This window comes from Phymastichus coffea, unplaced genomic scaffold (assembly GCF_024137745.1).
Source record: "Phymastichus coffea isolate CEN01 unplaced genomic scaffold, Cenicafe_Pcof_1.1 PCOF00003, whole genome shotgun sequence".
Lineage (NCBI taxonomy): Eukaryota > Metazoa > Arthropoda > Insecta > Hymenoptera > Eulophidae > Phymastichus > Phymastichus coffea.
Genome location: NW_026706814.1, coordinates 9,444,704 through 9,462,841, shown reverse-complemented (window position 1 = coordinate 9,462,841; position 18,138 = coordinate 9,444,704). Strand labels below are relative to the sequence as shown.

Below are 18,138 nucleotides of genomic sequence, written 5' to 3'. Positions count from 1 at the left end.
CCGATTCCTTCTCAATTTCCACAACCTTTCACCTTCTCTACTGTCTCTCAGCGTGAAGTTGAGTCCGAGGTTTTGGCCCTTCGCTCCAAAGGCAAGGGTAACGTTGGCCTCTCCGCTCAAATGCTTAAACTTGGTCTTAGCTCCCTAGCTCCCCTATTCACACTCATTATAAACCAATCCATCCTCATTTAAGCTTTTTCTTCTGCCTGGAAATGCACTATCATCTGCCCTCTTTCAAAAATTAAAGCTCTCCAGTCTCTCTCTGACACCCGGCCAATAGTCCAGCTTTGCGAGTCCTCCAATGATATATGCTGATGACACTCAAATTTATCATCATTGTTTTCCCTCTGAAATCATTCTAGGCTTTACCAAAGTCCAACTTGATGCCCAGGCAGTCGCGAACTGGGCTGCTTCAAATGGTTTGCAACTAAATGTTACCAAGACGCGTGTCATTGTGATCGGCAGTGAGCTTTACCTATCCTCTCTACATCTAGATTCTCTCCTTCAAATCTCCATCAATAACTCATCATTCCAATTTCCTCATTCGTCAAAAGCCTCACGATATTCTCATCCTTACACTGGAAAACTCACATCAACAATACACTCAAAAAGATCTACATGAATCTAAATTCGCTCAAGTTTTACAGGAAATCTCTCACGATTTCCACTAGATCCTACCTAATGAAATCCCTCATTTTCCCTTACTTCACTTACGCTTCTATTGCCTTCCACAACCTGGATAAAACGAGGCAGCTTGCTCTATTAATTGCTCACAACGTCTGTGTCCGTTTCGCTACTGGTTTCATCCCTTTTATCCCACCTCCTGACATTGAAACCCATGTCACCTTTCATAGACTACGTCTTGGATGGCTCTCCCTTGAATCTCACAGAAACATTTCATTAATTCTTCTTGTTTACAAAACAGTTTGTCTTTCACATCCCTCATACCTTACCACCCATTTCCAATCACCAAACTCTTTTTATACAAAACGTTCCTCCCGCAATTCACCTTCAGCTTTCTCATATCCAGCTCCGCGTACTTCGAATTGAAACCTCTCTTTTACAGTTCGTTCATGTTTCTGCTAAATCAACTGTCCATAACAGACTTTGACATTTCCAGATATATGGAGCTCAAGTGATGGCTGTTCTCCCTCTTCATGGTCCTGGAATATCAGCACTTCGTTCAGAGGGTCACGTACGAATCTTTAACGAACCTCTCATCCCTTCAAAAATTACCCACAGTATCCCTTTCTTTCAATGTCTCAGCCTTCACTAGTTCAAATTACCTGCAAACACCTGGTTCCTACCTCTCTTATAATTTCCCCCCCTTCAACACATAAAAGCTGCAATATTGAATTTTCCTCCGTTTTCTGTCCAGCTTTTCTTTTTTCTTATCTCTCTTCTCTTCCTTCCATCCTTCTAATGTAGTTTTCACATGACTCGTAGTATCTGTCGTTGCTGGTTAGATTTATCTGTCTCCTTGAGGTCTTTAAATGAAGCCCACCTATCCTCGTTGCTCATACGATTTCCCCCCCCCCCCCCTTTTCTTTATGCGACTTATTTTTCTTTTCTGTTCTACGACCTGCGTTCTTTATTGTGTTTTTCTTATTTTCATATCAGTGTGATATTATTGTCCCACACTCTTTCATCTCTTATTGCTTTTCTTATTGCGTTTTCATCTTGTTATGTATCTTGTTATATTGCCAATGTATTGCGTATGTCACCTAATTTTATTTTTATTTATATTAAGGTTTTAACCAGCGACCGAAGTTTATTTCAAATTATTTATTTATTTTAGAACTGATATATGCACACAAAAATTCTTAATTGTTTAATTGTTAATGCTCATTTGTTATTCATATTATTGTTGTTTTATTATTATAATACTGACCTTATTATTCTTGAAGCCTACGGGGTCATGGCTAAATAAAAATTGTTTAATCTCTCTCTCTCTCTCATTGTTCTATACTACTTTTAATACACTTTTTTTAAGCTACTTGATCAAGTAAATTATTTAGCGGGCTTATATTTAGAACTCCACTCACAAAGACAAATTATGATTTTGCGGTTTTTATTATCACAAGTTTTTTGAAGTGATGACATGTTGTTACTTGTGATTTCACTGTTATCTTTTTCTTTTAGTATTTTGTAGTTGTTCCTAATTTCTACCATGCTAGTATTTTAAAAACTAGTAGTCTTTTATGAGTGTTTGTCTCCATTTTATACTTTGATTCTCTTCCGGGCTATTTTTTAGCCTTTTTTTATATACTGTTTTCCATTCTGCTAAGTTGTTTTTTGATTCTTTTAATTTTTTATTAATTGGTGATATCTGCACTGCAAACAAATTTGTAGCCATATTGACTGGACTTAGTGACATTTTTTTTCATTCTTTTTATTATTTCTATTTTGTTTTCAATAACTCTGTTAGTAAATATTATGTAGACACTGTCTATAAGTCACCCCGATATAAGAGAATGCTCCAAACACACGTCCAAACTAGTCGAGTGCTAGTCAAAGAAAACGAATAATTTATTGTGGTTTTAAATCAATAGCCCAGATGAAGTGAAGGACTTTTCGAAATAGATATATGAACCATTTTTATAAGAACTTTTACTAATGTCTTTTAAAATTCTATTTGGATAAGTAACCAAGTATGATAAAAAAATATCCGTAATAATTCCTGTAATAGAATGTTTTTTGGATAGCAGTATGGAAAACTTAGAATATTCACTGTTTAATACCAGCTCGCTTTCTTAACAATGAAAATATTTATCAACGTATATCGATGGTCGTAATATTTTTTAAATTACATTATTTATCCAAGTATCATATAACTACATACAATAAGTAATAAATTCACCATTTTTAATTAATTATTTAGAAGTAAATTTTTCAACAGGTAACACGTTGCTATAATCTTATAATATAAACCGATGGTATTGATATGCTAGTCTAATTGCTTCCCCCGTGTTATTATACGGTCTAATTTTAGGTCGATATTTAAAGGAGATAAATTTAACCACTAGTAAAATTTGTTAAATTTGTTAATATATAAATTTTATCATATAAATGAAAAAAGTTTATTTTTAAAGATAGTAAGAACTAAAATATCTTATTCCGGTTGCTCAGGCTATTAAAAATAAATCATTTCCATTTGTACCTAGAACATCTAATATGAAAACTTAAAAATTGAAATTCCTTTACCTAACATGTCGTATTTTATGACACTAAAGAATGTAGAAATGCTATACGTACTTGTAAGTCCAGCTGTTGGAACAACATAAAATGTATGAGGATCGCTAGCATTCTTTATGCTTGCTTCACTGAATATAGATGATACTGTGATATCTGTATATACTAAAGAAACCTGTAAATTTATAAAAATGTTTAGATCGAAAATTTGTACTTCTTTAAAGATGAAATTACCTGTTTTTGTAAACTAACTGGATGGGGGAAAGACAGTTTATGTACACTGGAAACTGTAGCTACTAAGATCACAATCAAATTATCTGTTTCATGGATAGTAATGCCATCTAATATTGGAGTATCTGTAAATTTATACTTCACTCGATTATTAGCGAGATTTATGTCTAAACTATGTTCAGATAATTCCAATACATCATGAGTGATTTTCCAATAAATAAATCTATTGCGAGTAGCGGTATCATAAGAATTTTTGTAACTATAACCGCCAGCTCTTTCTGGTACTTTAATATCTTGTAAAGTACTTTGACTACCTCCTATAAAATCAAGAAAAAATTTTTTTTTTATAAATAAATATATTTGAAGAATCTGGTAAATATGAGTAATTTTTATAATATTATGATAGTTTTGTCAATATTTCAATAGAAAATATTAGGCGCATATCATGATTAAAATAGTGGGGAGAATAAATGTGCTTATTTGAACCCAACCTTACTAAAAATTGAAAATTGATATTGGAAAAGAGCGCAGATCGCCATGTGTCGGTATTCATGGGCGATTGCCTTTTATTGCTCTCTCTCTCTCTCTCTCTCTCTCTCTCTCTCTCTCTCTCTCTCTCTCTCATTTTAGCAATTAATTTCGATTAGAAGGCATATTTCCAAATTTAAATTTTTCCGTTCGAGATGAACGTTCCCAACTCCAAACTCATCAATTTTCCGTAAAATAATATTATGATCAAATTGAACCATGACTAACACAACAATAAATAGAAGATTATTTTGATGATCTTGTTCATTTCGTCTTCTTAGTGGAAGAAAATTCTACGACCACTTTGAATCTTAATATTGCATAATACACTATCATAAGAACATTGTCGATCAGGGAATTGTTCAGGATATAATGCAACAACTCTTCGATAATTTCGTTGGCATTCACACAAAACAAGAAGAAAGTCAATAATATCATCAGCAGTATAATCCGCTACTTAATTGAAATGATAAATTTGAAAGTTGATTCTTATTGTAAACGAAAAGTACAACTCAAAGAACTAAATTACAAAACAATCGAGATAAGTACTGCTTAAAATACACTAGTGGAAAAAGGACCCCGCACAAACCTTATGGAAAAAAACTTTCTGTCAAATGTTCCTAAAATTTGGGAAAAGGTAGCTAATATCATGTAGATTAAATGTCTACATGGGCCCAAAGCTCGCCTATGGCTGGGTTCCGAGATACCAGGGTTCAAACACAGGCAAAACGACGGATTTCTGGATCACGGTTATTGACTTTATTTTCATGTTGTTTAACTCACAGACACGCACACACTCATGCGCGGTATATTATATATATATATATATATATATATATATATATATATATATATATACATATGTGTGTGTCTAGCGACGGTGCCGGTGGTGGTTCCGTGGGGCCGCTCGGCAGGGGGCCGTGTCTACATCCAATTATTATATATATATAGATAGATATTTTTTTTCTTTTCTATAGTCCACCCTATTCAGCCATTATGTAAATCAGGATCTATTATTTCAATACCATTCGGGTTGCCTATATCCAGCTGTGTGTTCAATACAGTATGTAAAAGACGTAGTGAAAAGCGATCCACAATTGATATCTAGTAGCATTTCTGAAACGCGAAAACATCCGGATTCTTGTCAATCCCGGTTCATTTGCATTGGTGTCGATTTAAAACGTCATATCTTCTTGCTAGTCATCTTCATCTCAGTTAGCTGTTTGGTGTTGCTTCAATAGTCCTTTTCAGGATAAATGGAGTTCCATTGCAGTTTGCTGGTCGGTGTTGCTTCAATAGTCCTTTTCAGGATAAGTGGAGTTCCATTGCAGTTGGCTGGTCGGTGTTGCTTCAATAGTCCTTTTCAGGATAAGTGGAGTTCCATTGCAGTTGGCTGGTCGGTGTTGCTTCAATAGTCCTTTTCAGGATAATTGGAGTTCCATTGCAGTTGGCTGGTCGGTGTTGCTTCAACAGTCCTTTTCAGGATAGTTGAAGCTCAGTCGCAGTTGGGGGTGATTGTTCTTCAACAGTCCGTTTCAGGATAGTTGAAGCTCAGTCGCAGTTGGGGGTGATTGTTCCTTCATCATTTGTATAGCAGGAAACAACTGACTCACCAAAGTAACAGAACAATGGCCTTCCGGGTACGACATGAATGCTACACATGTGAGAACCGACAGATACCACGCGTAATGGCATTCATATTTGGTGATGAAAATGCTATCGTACGTGAAATAGCTATAACACGACGCGATGAAAACGGTAGACCACCAGCTGAAGTAACTCCCGATACGCGAGTTTGCAATAACTGCATCGTAGCAATCCGTCGTGAAATTGAGATTTTGGCCAATGACCCACAGTGTTTGAGATTGAATGTCTTATCTCAAACTTCGTCTCAAACTTGTTTGGTATGTAATGGTATCAATGATATTCATAGATTGACATTAGAATGTAGAGTTGATATTTTTGTTAAGAGAAACATATATATTCCCAGAACTCATGTTTGCTGCAGGCTTCACTTAGATGAAAGGGGATGGTTATTGCAAGCTTTAATTGAAGGACTGAGATACATTAATAGACCATACCGCTTAAACGGTGAAGAGGCTCAATCGTTCTTACAAGGAATGCGCGAAGAAATAAAACGAAGTGCGGAACGAAGATATGAAGACGAGCATGGTGTAACCGATGAGGAGTTTCAAACACTCTACTCTTTAACAAAAGTCCAATTCAACGATCTTTATTCTTTCTGCGATACAGTACCTGTGCCAAGAGGACATAGTATATTAGCAAAAAGGATCTTCTGTGCTTTTTATGTAAGTTGAGTCACAGTCTGAGTGATGACTTTTTATGTGTAATGCTTTATTATCCTTCTCGACAGAGTACCGGTATGCAAATAGCTACAGTAAAACAATCACTATCTGCAAGATTTTGCCATGGAAATATTGGATTTGGCGCTATGACTAGAGAAGAATTCATTGAAAGGCATGTCACACCGTTTGCAAATCAATTGTACAACCCTACGCCCCAATATCCGAGAGCAATAGTTTATATAGATTGTACTTATCTTGATATCGAGAAGAGTTCTTGTTTCCAAGTTTTAAGACAGTCCTTTTGCGTGCATAAACATAAACATCTCGTGAAACCATCAGTAATTGTTGGCCCTGATGGATACATTCTTGATATTCAAGGTCCATACTTTTCGAATGCACTTAACAATGATGCTCGAATCCTTTTGAATGAACTCAATCGAGATGTTAATGGAATGCAGAATTGGTTTCAAGAAGGTGATATAGTTATAGTAGATCGTGGATACCAAAACTCAATCCAAACTGTGCAAGGAATAGGCCTGATAACGAGAATGCCACCACTTTTGGATCGTAATCAAAATCAGTTTCGAACTGAAGAAGCTAATGAGTCTCGCATAGTGACTAAAACGAGGTGGATTGTCGAAGCGCGCAACGGGCATCTAAAAAGTATTTTTTCATTTTTTTCCAATACAATACCAACGTCTCATGCCGCAAACTTATCAGATTTCCTACGTATTACTGGTGCAATCATAAATAGGTATTATGGACCTATAAATATGCCAAATGCCAATGAAGCCTTGGCCAATCATATGCTCGAACAAGCACAGCAAGTAAAAATAGTACAGGCAAGAGTAGAAGCTGATAATCTCGGACGAAGAAGAGCTCGCTGGGTTCTCTTAACTCCAGCTCATATACCATTATTTCCTCAGATGACTGTGAATGAGTTACAAGCTCTGACTTTTGGAACATACCAAATGTACTTGGCACCATCTTACATGCAAGATAGTTCTTTAAGAGCTGAACGGGAAGATGACGAACAAGAAGATATGACGTTTGAAATCGATGCCAATACAAATGAACCGGGATTCATAAGAATCCGGCTGTTTTCGCGTTATAGAAATGCTACTAGATATCAATTGTGGATCGCTTTTGACGAAGAACATAACGGTGGAGAACACGGGGAACAAGATCCAATTCTCGGATATTATTGCACGTGTAAAGCAGGAGCTCGAACTCTAGGAACTTGTGCTCACGTCGCTTCCAATATTTGGTATCTCTCCTACGCAAGACATCACGAAGGAAATGCTCATTACCCTTCACTCCGTCTTTTACTTACTGTAATGAACGCATGAGTGTGTGCGTGTCTGTGAGTTAAACAACATGAAAATAAAGTCAATAACCGTGATCCAGAAATCCGTCGTTTTGCCTGTGTTTGAACCCTAGTATCTCGGAACCCAGCCATAGGTGAGCTTTGGACCCATGTAGACATTTAATCTACATGATATTAGCTACCTTCTCCCAAATTTTAGGAACATTTGACAGAAAGTTTTTTTCCATAAGGTTTGTGCGGGGTCCTTTAAAGGATCAAAAAAAAATTCCAAATTTTTTGACGCTTTTTAACTGGCTGGTTTTCCCTTGAAAATGGTCGTACTGGAATTTAAAAAAAAAGCGTTTTCAAGTTTGAAGTTTCTAGATTTGAGATCTCATAATCAAAAAATTTTTCAAGCAATATGTTCTGTTCAATCCTCATGAATACCAAAAAAAATTTTTTTATTAAATTTTTTATTAAATGAATTCATTGTTATTTTAGCGATGTGTGATTATTAGCATTGCCCATGTGAGCTTATTATATACTTATTATATGTATTCTTAATCTATTTATTACTTCAATCATATTTATATGAAATTATTTTTTCTGTAGTATAAAATGCAATTATATAAATATTAAAAAAGGGAACTTTTCCTTAGCCCATGACGCTAAAATAACAATGATGAATTCATTTCATAACTTAAATAAAAATCACATTTTCATATATCTATCCAGAGCTCATGTTTAAGTTAATTTTAAAGTACGACATTCGTTGTAACACTCGTTACATCGTAAACATAAAAATAAGTCTGAAAAATAAGTTTGAAATTCACAGTTCATTTTATATCTCTGACTTTTCGGTTTGTTTCTGAATAGTAAAAATATTATATTAATTAACATTACTATGACTTAGGTTTTCTATAGCTGTGAGTACGAATGATTTTATTATTATTGTTAGATGTGTACTGTAGTGTTATGATCATGTCGAATTGTTTAAAAAAAAGTTTTTAATTGTTCATAATTTTTTTTTTTAATAAAGTTTTCCTGAAGAGGCCATGAATTTATGGTGAAACGTTGAAATTTCAAGAGTGTTGTTTTAATTACATGAGGGATTTTCCTTAACCATTGTTTATATATGAGATTAATAAAAATAAGTCATATTATGTTATGTAGGTATATATGTATTCTGATCGATAATATCGATCGTGCATATCGACTACCGTCGGTAAAATTATTTGCGGCTCCACCGGAAGATGGCACCCATTTCGATAGTTACACGATGAGTATTTTGGGCACTTTCTAACGCCGACGGCTTATACATTGTGCTTCCACTCCTGTATATAGTCTCCATGGGCTGAGGTCTGAACTTATTGGCGGGTGCGGCAGCAATGTGATGTCATGTCGTTCTAAAAAGCGTCTGGTGATGTTGGCTATGTGTGGGCGTGCGTTATCTTGCATTAGAATAAACGCCCTCTGATGTTGTCGTCTGCGCAGTACAATCGATCTCAAAATTTGGTCAATGTAGCGTTGAGCTGTTAAGTTTTCGCGTACAATCAGCAGAGGTGTTCTCCAATTTCGTGAAACGCCGACCCATACCTTGACTGATCCACCGCCGTAGGCATCAAGCGGACGAACAAAATTCTGGCGAAAACGTTCTCCATGACGACGCCAAACAAGGGGATATCGGTCGCTCCCATGAAGGACGAACCGGGATTTGTCAGTGAATAAAACATTTCCCCATTGTCTTAATGTCCCGATGTGCATTAGCATATGCTAAGCGTGCTCGGCGATGTCTCGCTGTCAAAAGGGGTTCACGATTAGGATATCGTGCAGTTAACCCAATTTCGCGAAGACGATTGATTACTGTTTGGGATGAAATGTTTCGCACTTGATGCCGCTGTTGATGTCTTTGTCGCTGTTGTACCCGATTTGGGAAATTTCTTGCCACGATATTCGCATTTATGAAAGGTTCACGTCGAACTTGTCAGACAATCGCCTGATCATCGCGAACAGTCGTGACACGATGGCGACTTTGTCCAAGGCGACGATTGTATTGGTTCGTCTCCCGGTATCGCGCATACGTTCGAGATACGACGGATTGACTAACACCCACCTGGATAGTAACATCACGTTTACTGTAACCTTCTTCAAGCAGGGTGATCAAACGAGAAGTCTCCGGTTCTGATAAATGCCGTCTAACCATGATCGAAAATCAAAATGAATTTTTGATTTTTGCAAATTTATGAATTTTTTTTTTTTTTTTGTAATGCAAAAGGAGTGGTCTTGAAAAAAAAAACTATTTTTTTTAGCGTTGTAAGAGTTCACGAAAATTAATGATAAGCAATTTCTGAAAAGCGTGTACAGTGCCGGTCAGCCACTTTTACCCCCCCACGAGCAAAATTAGTCTAACTTCAAAGTTTTATATCTCTGGTAGAAATTAACGTACAGAGACGCGCGTGGGTGCGTTTGAAAGGTCTTTCGAAGAGCTTTCAAATGATATGACTCACGGTTGCCATCGATTGTTTTTTTAAATTTTGCAACAATTATGCAAAATTGAAAATTCTGAAATTTTTTTATTATTTTTGACAATTAGCCAATTTTGGAAAAAAAATCGTACGAAAATTTGAAGTACACCATTTTTTAGCTATTACCAAGCCCTATCTGAATCACTCATCAAAAATTTATTTTCGTCAAATATGACGCGCGCACGGGTATTTTTTCCTGGAAGTGACAGTTTTTTTCAACATTTTTTATCTCCGTCAAATTGTAACAATCGAAAAAAATTTTATAGGAGAAAAAATGTTTGTTTTTTCATGTAGAATACTGCAATAATTTTTTTTTCGGTTTTTCGAAAAATTTTTTTTTTCGGTTTTATTCAATTTTGTTTTCTCACAGTCGGTACGCTAAAAAGATGAGAAACCACAAAAAAAAAAATTTTTTCCACCCATTCAATAATACTACATAACAAGTATCGTAAAGTACATCAAAAAAAAAATCTTTTTTTTTCAACCTTGAAAAATAATTTAAACCGAAAAAAAAAATTTTTCGAAAAACCGGAAAAAAAATTATTGCAGTATTCTACGTGAAAAAACAAACATTTTTTCTCCTATAAATTTTTTTCGATTGTTACAATTTGACGGAGATAAAAAATGTTGAAAAAAACTGTCACTTCCAGGAAAAAATGCCCGTGCGCGCGTCATATTTGACGAAAATAAATTTTTGATGAGTGATTCAGATAGGGCTTGGTAATAGCTAAAAAATGGTGTACTTCAAATTTTCGTATGATTTTTTTTCCAAAATTGGCTAATTGTCAAAAATAATAAAAAAATTTCAGAATTTTCAATTTTGCATAATTGTTGCAAAATTTAAAAAAACAATCGATGGCAACCGTGAGTCATATCATTTGAAAGCTCTTCGAAAGACCTTTCAAACGCACCCACGCGCGTCTCTGTACGTTAATTTCTACCAGAGATATAAAACTTTGAAGTTAGACTGATTTTGCTCGTGGGGGGGGTAAAAGTGCGTGAGCGGCACTGTAGATCGAGTTCGAAATTCGATTGGGTATATCAACTTTATTTAAAATTTAATTAAAATTTTAATTCAGTTGAAGTTTACAAATCAGGAAAATCACGAAATGCAATAACAGAATCGCGTTAAAAAGGGCAAAGATTATGATCATTTATGATCGTAAATCCGACCGGGTAACCTCCATGTGGTACGCTTCGGGTAATGCTGATACCGGCGGTAGTTTTTGTTCAAAATTTTTTGGAGTCATTAAAAAAAAAATTTTTCAAATTAAACAAAAAATTTTTTTGCGTTTTTTTCAAGATTATGATCATTTAAAGTCAAATTGTGATCCTTTAATTTTTTTCAAAAATTCGGTTGAATAAAACAAAAAAACGGCTTGATCGATTGAATTGAAACTTTGTGGGGTTTTTGTGGGCATATTGAACTGTAAAAGACACACTTAACATTTCTGCTTTTCTCGATAGTTCCAACTTAGCGCTTGATTATCCCAAAAGCCACCAAATACCTTTTTTTCTTGATTTTTCAAATTAATGTAAAGAATAAAAAAAAAATTTTTTTCAAAAACAGTAGTTTAGTTTATTGGGAAATTTATTCAAGATTTCAAAACCTACCTTCATTTTTCTGTGCAATCAGCGGTTGCTGAGATATTGATGGTTAAAGACAAAAAGATCCTTTTCCATTCAAATTTCGATATCTCAGCGAGAGGTGGGGGTATTGAATTTTTCAAAAATGCAAATGAAAACTGAATAAACAAGTTATCCGATCCATAGAGTGGCTGAGTTAGAAAAATTTTTCCCAAGTTCGTAGACTAAAAAAAAAACTGAAATAAATTTAATAACAAAATTTTTTTTGGTATTCATGAGGATTGAGCAGAACATGTTGCTTGAAAAATTTTTTGATTATGAGATCTCAAAACTAGAAACTTCAAACTTTAAAACGCTTTTTTTTTAAATTCCAGTACGACCGTTTTCAAGGGAAAACCAGCCAGTTAAAAAGGGTCAAAAAATTTGGAATTTTTTTTTGATCCTTTAAATTTTTCCACTAGTGTATTATTTAAAAAAATTAAATTAACCCATTAATACCCAAGCCGAATCTAGCCGAGATAGCCTCAAACGAACTATTGCATCCATGGCATAGTTAAAAAAAAAGTTACCCGTGTTTTATCTTTTAGCAATCCCAATTGTTTATCAAAAATTATTTAAACAAATTACCAGAAATTTTTTGATTTTGAAAAACTAATAGCGGCAATTGATTCTACGGGAAAAATTATGACAGAAACCTCTATAACACTTTTTTGTCATAGCTCAATTTATTGTTGTTAAATCATGATAAACAATTTCAATCTGAATAAGTGAAGCCAAACCTGTTATATCCCAAGCCGAATCTAGCCGAGATAGCCCTAAAATAATTATTGTATCCATGGCGTAGGTAAAAAAAAAGTTACCTATTTTTTTCTTCTAGCGATCCCAATTGTTTATCAAAAATTATTTAAACAAATTAAATATAACGGGTTTGGCATCACTCGTTCAGGTTAAAATTGTTTATCATGATTTTACAACAAGAAATTAAGCTCTGATAAAAAAGTGTTACGGAGGTTTCTTTTGTAATTTTTCCCGTAGAATCTATTACCGCTATTAGTTTTTCGAAGTCAAACAATTTTTGGTAATTTGTTTAAACAATTTTTGATAAACAATTGGGACCGCTAAGTGAAAAAACACGGGTAACATTTTTTTACCTACGCCATGGATGCAATAGTTAATTTGGGGCTATCTCGGCTAGATTCGGCTTGGGTATTAATGGGTTAAAGTGTTTAAAATTGAATTAAATAATAATTACAATGAACAAGTTGACAAGAAAAAGAGACACGAGTGTAATTCTAAAATAAAAAAATACGGATAACCGTATTTAATAAAACGAACTTTAGTCTTTTAATACTTAAGAAGTTATTAAGAAAACTTTAAATTAAACTTTGATTTAAAATATTATTTTGTGTGATATGGATGATAATCTGCAGATCATCGAATTGAGTCTTTTTGAACATAAATAATATGAGACAAAAAGATAAGAAATTCTTATAAATATATTTGAAATAAATCTAACAAAAATAAATTAATTATATTATTAAGTTGAATATTTGAATAAATATTCCGATCAAAATTAAATATTCTGATTCAAGAAACTACTATTATTTCAGAGACCTTAAAAATAACTTTAAGATCGGCATTTTTAAGTTCATTGTCATATGTCAAGTCGATCGTTGTTAGAAATGTATCTTCAAAATATTGAGACTCTCAGAAAACTCAGATAAACAGCTACCGCATCGTTTTTGAGCACTGAACGCTGGGACCGTTAGCTTCTTTGCGGAGCAAGGTCTTCACTATAACATCAGTCAGATTCCGCTCTCTTATACTCCCCACACACACAAACAGTCTTACGTTAGTTCAATTAACGGACACCCTCGTCCCTCACCCTCGCTTGCTCAGACGCTCCACAACATATCCAATTCCCATAATAATTCCATTTTCAGAGTAAACTAAATAATTTTAGAAATTTTTTATGAAAAAAAAAAGAAAAAATTCATATTCACCCCTGAGCAAAATAGCAGTTGCAACCCTTTGGTATAAAAGTTGTGTGATGGGCCTTGACAATATTTGTTTAAGAAGGAATAATTTAAAAGTAATTATTCGGAACACGTAACTGATGAAACGTAAAGTGAAAAACTGTTGGTAATAAGCCAAAACTCAAACATGATTGTGTAGTTAAGAATGATTAACTTAAAATTCAGAAAAAAATCTTTGAAAGCCAATATTAATAACAATATAAACATAATGCATGATTCATAAGATATTAAGAAAACTAAAAACAGTTCATCTAATATTTACATAGGTTTAACTATATCTAGAATTCAATTGCTAAAAAAAAATTTGTCACAGAGATTTTTCACGAGTAAATAAAAAGTTTATATCAGAAAGGTGGATATTATATAACAAATAAAAATCATGTTTTATGAATAAAATATCTGAATGAAAATTAATCTGGAATAGCAAAACTTATTAATAATTTGGCGCAAATTAATTTTTTCATTGATAACAAATTCTAAATTTACAGTTATTTGTATGTGCAGCCATTTTAGTATTTGAAGGAAATTTAGTTGGATCGGTATAGATAGAGAAATGATACAAAAGTTTAGTGACACTTTGTTAACTACGTCGTTAACCTCCTTAGAAATTTTCTAATATAAATTAAAAAGAACATAAGAGTAAAATTCCAAGTAAAGACATTGTCTGTGATCAAAGAAAATTAATTCCTTTATTATTTAGTTTACAAAATGGTTTGCACCAACTAACAGCACGCTTTGCTGTAATTGAATCATAAGTAAATTTACATTTACTATGAACAATATCTTTACTTGGTGTTTTAACCTTGTATTCTTTCTTATTTTTATTACTAATTTTTTCAAGAGGTTAACGAATGAGTTAATGAAATTTAAAAAAGTGTTTTATAATTTAAAAAAATTTGAATATTCCTAAGTTAATAGAAATTGAATCTGTACAAGGTTTTAATTTTATTTTAATAACAATGAATGGCTTAAATTGTTAGCAAAAATAAGTTTCTACAAGTTCATATTTAATAATCATATTATTTTTAGTTTGTTTATTAATAGACCTACCTTATAATGCCGCCTTACATGATAAAACTACCTATATTTTTAAATCTTTTTGATTTATTACATGACTCCAAGAAATGAGATAAAAAATTTATTAAAAATCATGGCTAAGAATTTGTAATCTGATGAAAATTACTGACAGAAGAGAAAGACTTTTTTAGTTTTTATTTGAAAAATAGGTGTAGTTATGGATGGAATTATTTTGGTATACAATTACAAAATTATTAATAATATAAAAAGATATGTTGTAATATAAAAAGATATGTGCATGTAAACCACAAATTACAAATTTACAAAAAAGTAATGTTTTGGCCAATTTATCCAGAGCATTTTTTAAAACAACATGATCAGAATGTAAAAAACTTTGTCAATTTCCCAATTACATCTTGTGTAATAATTTTTGATAGAAATAGTAACAAATATTGTATTATGGTAATATAGAGATTTTTATAATTAAGCATATTTCATAGTTACAATGAAAAAACATGTTCTTATATATTGAGGCATTCAGAGATAATAAGTATAAGATATAGCTAACGAAAATTGTAAATATATAGGACTTATTTAAATATAGAGAATCAAATTCTGTTATTTACAGATATGTATATTTTAACCAATCAAATAAAGTTTTAAAGTAATAAATAAGGTCATTTTGAAATAATAATTACTTTCAAGTATTAGTTAATTAGATTAGAAAAAATTTGTTTATTTTTAATTAATGTAAATAACTTATTTAATTACCAAGGTTTAATAACAAGATTTTTTTTTTAATTATTCTAATTTTATAGATAATTTCTAATCTTATAGATAATTTCAAATTAAACTTATACTTTTTCAAATAAATCTAATTTTTTGGTTATTCATACGTACTTTTGAAGTTATAGAGTACTTGGTATTTATATAAAAATGTAAATATTTTATTTTTATTTTCTTCTACAACTCCAAAATGTAGAAGAAAACAAAAGTAACATAGAAAACTTTTTAATTTCTTAAACATAATGAGGTAAATTATTACCATATTTTACTTTCCACTTACTCCACTCTCAAGTAAAATATGGTAATAATTTACCTCATTATGTTTAAGAAATTAAAAAGTTTTCTATGTTACTTTTGTTTTCTTCTACATTTTGGAGTTGTAGAAGAAAATAAAAATAAAATATTTACATTTTTATATAAATACCAAGTACTCTATAACTTCAAAAGTACGTATTCTCTTAACAATGGAACTGAATATAGTGCATAAATAAAATAAGCTTTTTAAACTAAATATCTTTTTCCTTAAATGCAAAAGTACATTATTTTCAAACCATGTCACGATTAAATGTATTTGATATATTATTTTATATATACACATGTATACATATATTCAAAAAGTAATATATCATTGAAAAACATTAGATAATTTATTGATCTTGATACCTGTAGACAAAATTATTTCTTCCCATGCATCTTCAAAATTGTGATCAGGAATCACCTCTCGATAGCCCAATCCATACTCCATTTTATATACACCTTATAATCAATTAGTGTTTCATTAATTTACATTGGCTGTTATCATTGTTTACACATTTCATATTATCACTAATCTTATAACATCTCAGTAAAAATATATTACATTATATATTGTAGATTTTATTTATATTATATATATTTATTTTTTCTCGTAAAATCAAGCTAATACAGCATTACTTAAGAAAACGTTTAAATATGTTTGCAAAATATAGCACTACAATGTCTCGTAAACTTAGCAACAATAATTTACAAAGATAGATTGAATAATTATTTTCAAGAAGCTATTAAATGTTCGTTCTACAAATACCACCGAGAATCTTTCTGAACTATTACTTTATTAAAAAATGTATAGTAAAATCATGGTTGCATATCGGAATTAATTTTTTACCACCCTCAGATCAGCTCCGGAAAATACTCAAAATAAAAAAAATAATTTTCAATAGAGTCGAATTTGCTCGGTTCACCTATGTTGGACAAATAATTTGCTCGTATTATATTTTCAAAAAAAAAAAATATGAGTGTGTTTCTTTTTTAAGCAAACTTTATACAATAATATCTTGCCGAAATATCAATATTTGTTCAATCATAAGATCTTAAAAAATTGCTCACATTACAAAAAATTAGATCCGTTATAATAAATTTGAAAAGTACATTATTTTTTATAAAGAAATTCAAATAATATTAGTTATCTACGTATCTAGGGAGAGCCTCAGCGGATTACGTCGAGACGCGTTGGCTACGCGGCCTCGGCACTTTACTCCCACCTATCAACGTGCCAAGACATATCCGAGTCTCTCCCTTGATACATAAAAAATTTTTCAGTTTTGGACCCCGTAGCGCCTAATTTTCGAGACACAATGGGATTAAAATAAAATTAAAAAATTAGTAATTTTTTAGAACATTTATTATGATATTATTTAAATAAAATTAATATACTCGCGCCATAGTACATTACGATACAAGTGCGGGAAAGTAGATTCTTGTCTCGTATGGCGTTTACGCCCGAGCGAAGCGAGGGTAGAATGGTACGCGAGAAGAGAAACTCTTTCCGAACATGTGCCGTACCGTATTTTTTTATACGACGTGTGGAAAGTGCGATTTTTAACGTACGTTTTTTGCTGAGCGTGCGGGAAAAACGCACTTTCCGCACGGAGTGTCGAAAAGTATCTACAGGCCATAATATGCCTGATAGTATCGTCGAGGAACCGTAGGCTCCTCAACTATACTCATAATTATGGTCGAGGAACAGCGCTCGTACCTACTGAGTAAACTCTGCGCGTAATCAGGCGCATACGGGTTCCTAAACTGAAAACATATGTTAAGTTATGCAGGTAGTTTGACGAGCTAGGTATGGTGTCGCAATGCGCACTAGGCCTGCTTTCGTACGTTGCAGTGCTTGAGGCCCCGGTCACATAGGTACATACGGATGCGGACGGATACGGACGCGAATCGCAACTCTAGTAACATCATTAAAAATATCTAATTCGATTATTTAGTACCAACACTACCGATAGTGAGCAAAAGTGACTGTTGTTTAAAACTGTATCGCCGAACGTACCACATTTAATGTTCAAATGTCAGGTCTACAATTTACTTTTCAAATTCACATGAATATTGCTTATTAATGAGTATGCTAGTGTAAAAAAAGTTTTTGGGATGATTAATACTTATCATATATATATATTTTTTCTTCTTCTTCTCATATATTCAAGTACTTCCAAAAAATTAAGGCCTAATTCCACTAATTATAGTTAAAAGTCTATCAATTCTCTATCATTTGCCATCTTATAGACTGCATTAATGTAAAGGTTAGATAGACGTTTATTAAATGTGGTACGTTTGGCGATACAGTTTTAAACAACAGTTAC

At 32.6% G+C, this 18,138-nt stretch overlaps 1 protein-coding gene across 4 annotated transcripts in view; it reads right to left on the bottom strand.

Moving 5' to 3' along the window:
- The window catches only part of LOC131663944 (nuclear pore complex protein Nup160 homolog), a 291,910-nt gene extending 275,443 nt beyond the window's left edge, over window positions 1-16,467 (bottom strand). Inside the window, exons 1-3 of one of the 4 annotated variants that reach the window (XM_058934752.1) lie at window positions 16,178-16,467; window positions 3,427-3,740; window positions 3,256-3,367 (exon numbers count right to left, since the gene is read on the bottom strand). In XM_058934752.1, coding sequence (XP_058790735.1) covers window positions 3,256-3,367; window positions 3,427-3,740; window positions 16,178-16,259 — 508 coding nt within the window. In that variant the 5' untranslated portion in view covers window positions 16,260-16,467. The remainder of the gene's footprint in view (window positions 1-3,255; window positions 3,368-3,426; window positions 3,741-16,177) is intronic. The other 3 variants (XM_058934744.1, XM_058934735.1, XM_058934761.1) reach the window with 3 other exon arrangements.
- Between the last annotated feature and the right edge of the window lie 1,671 nt (window positions 16,468-18,138).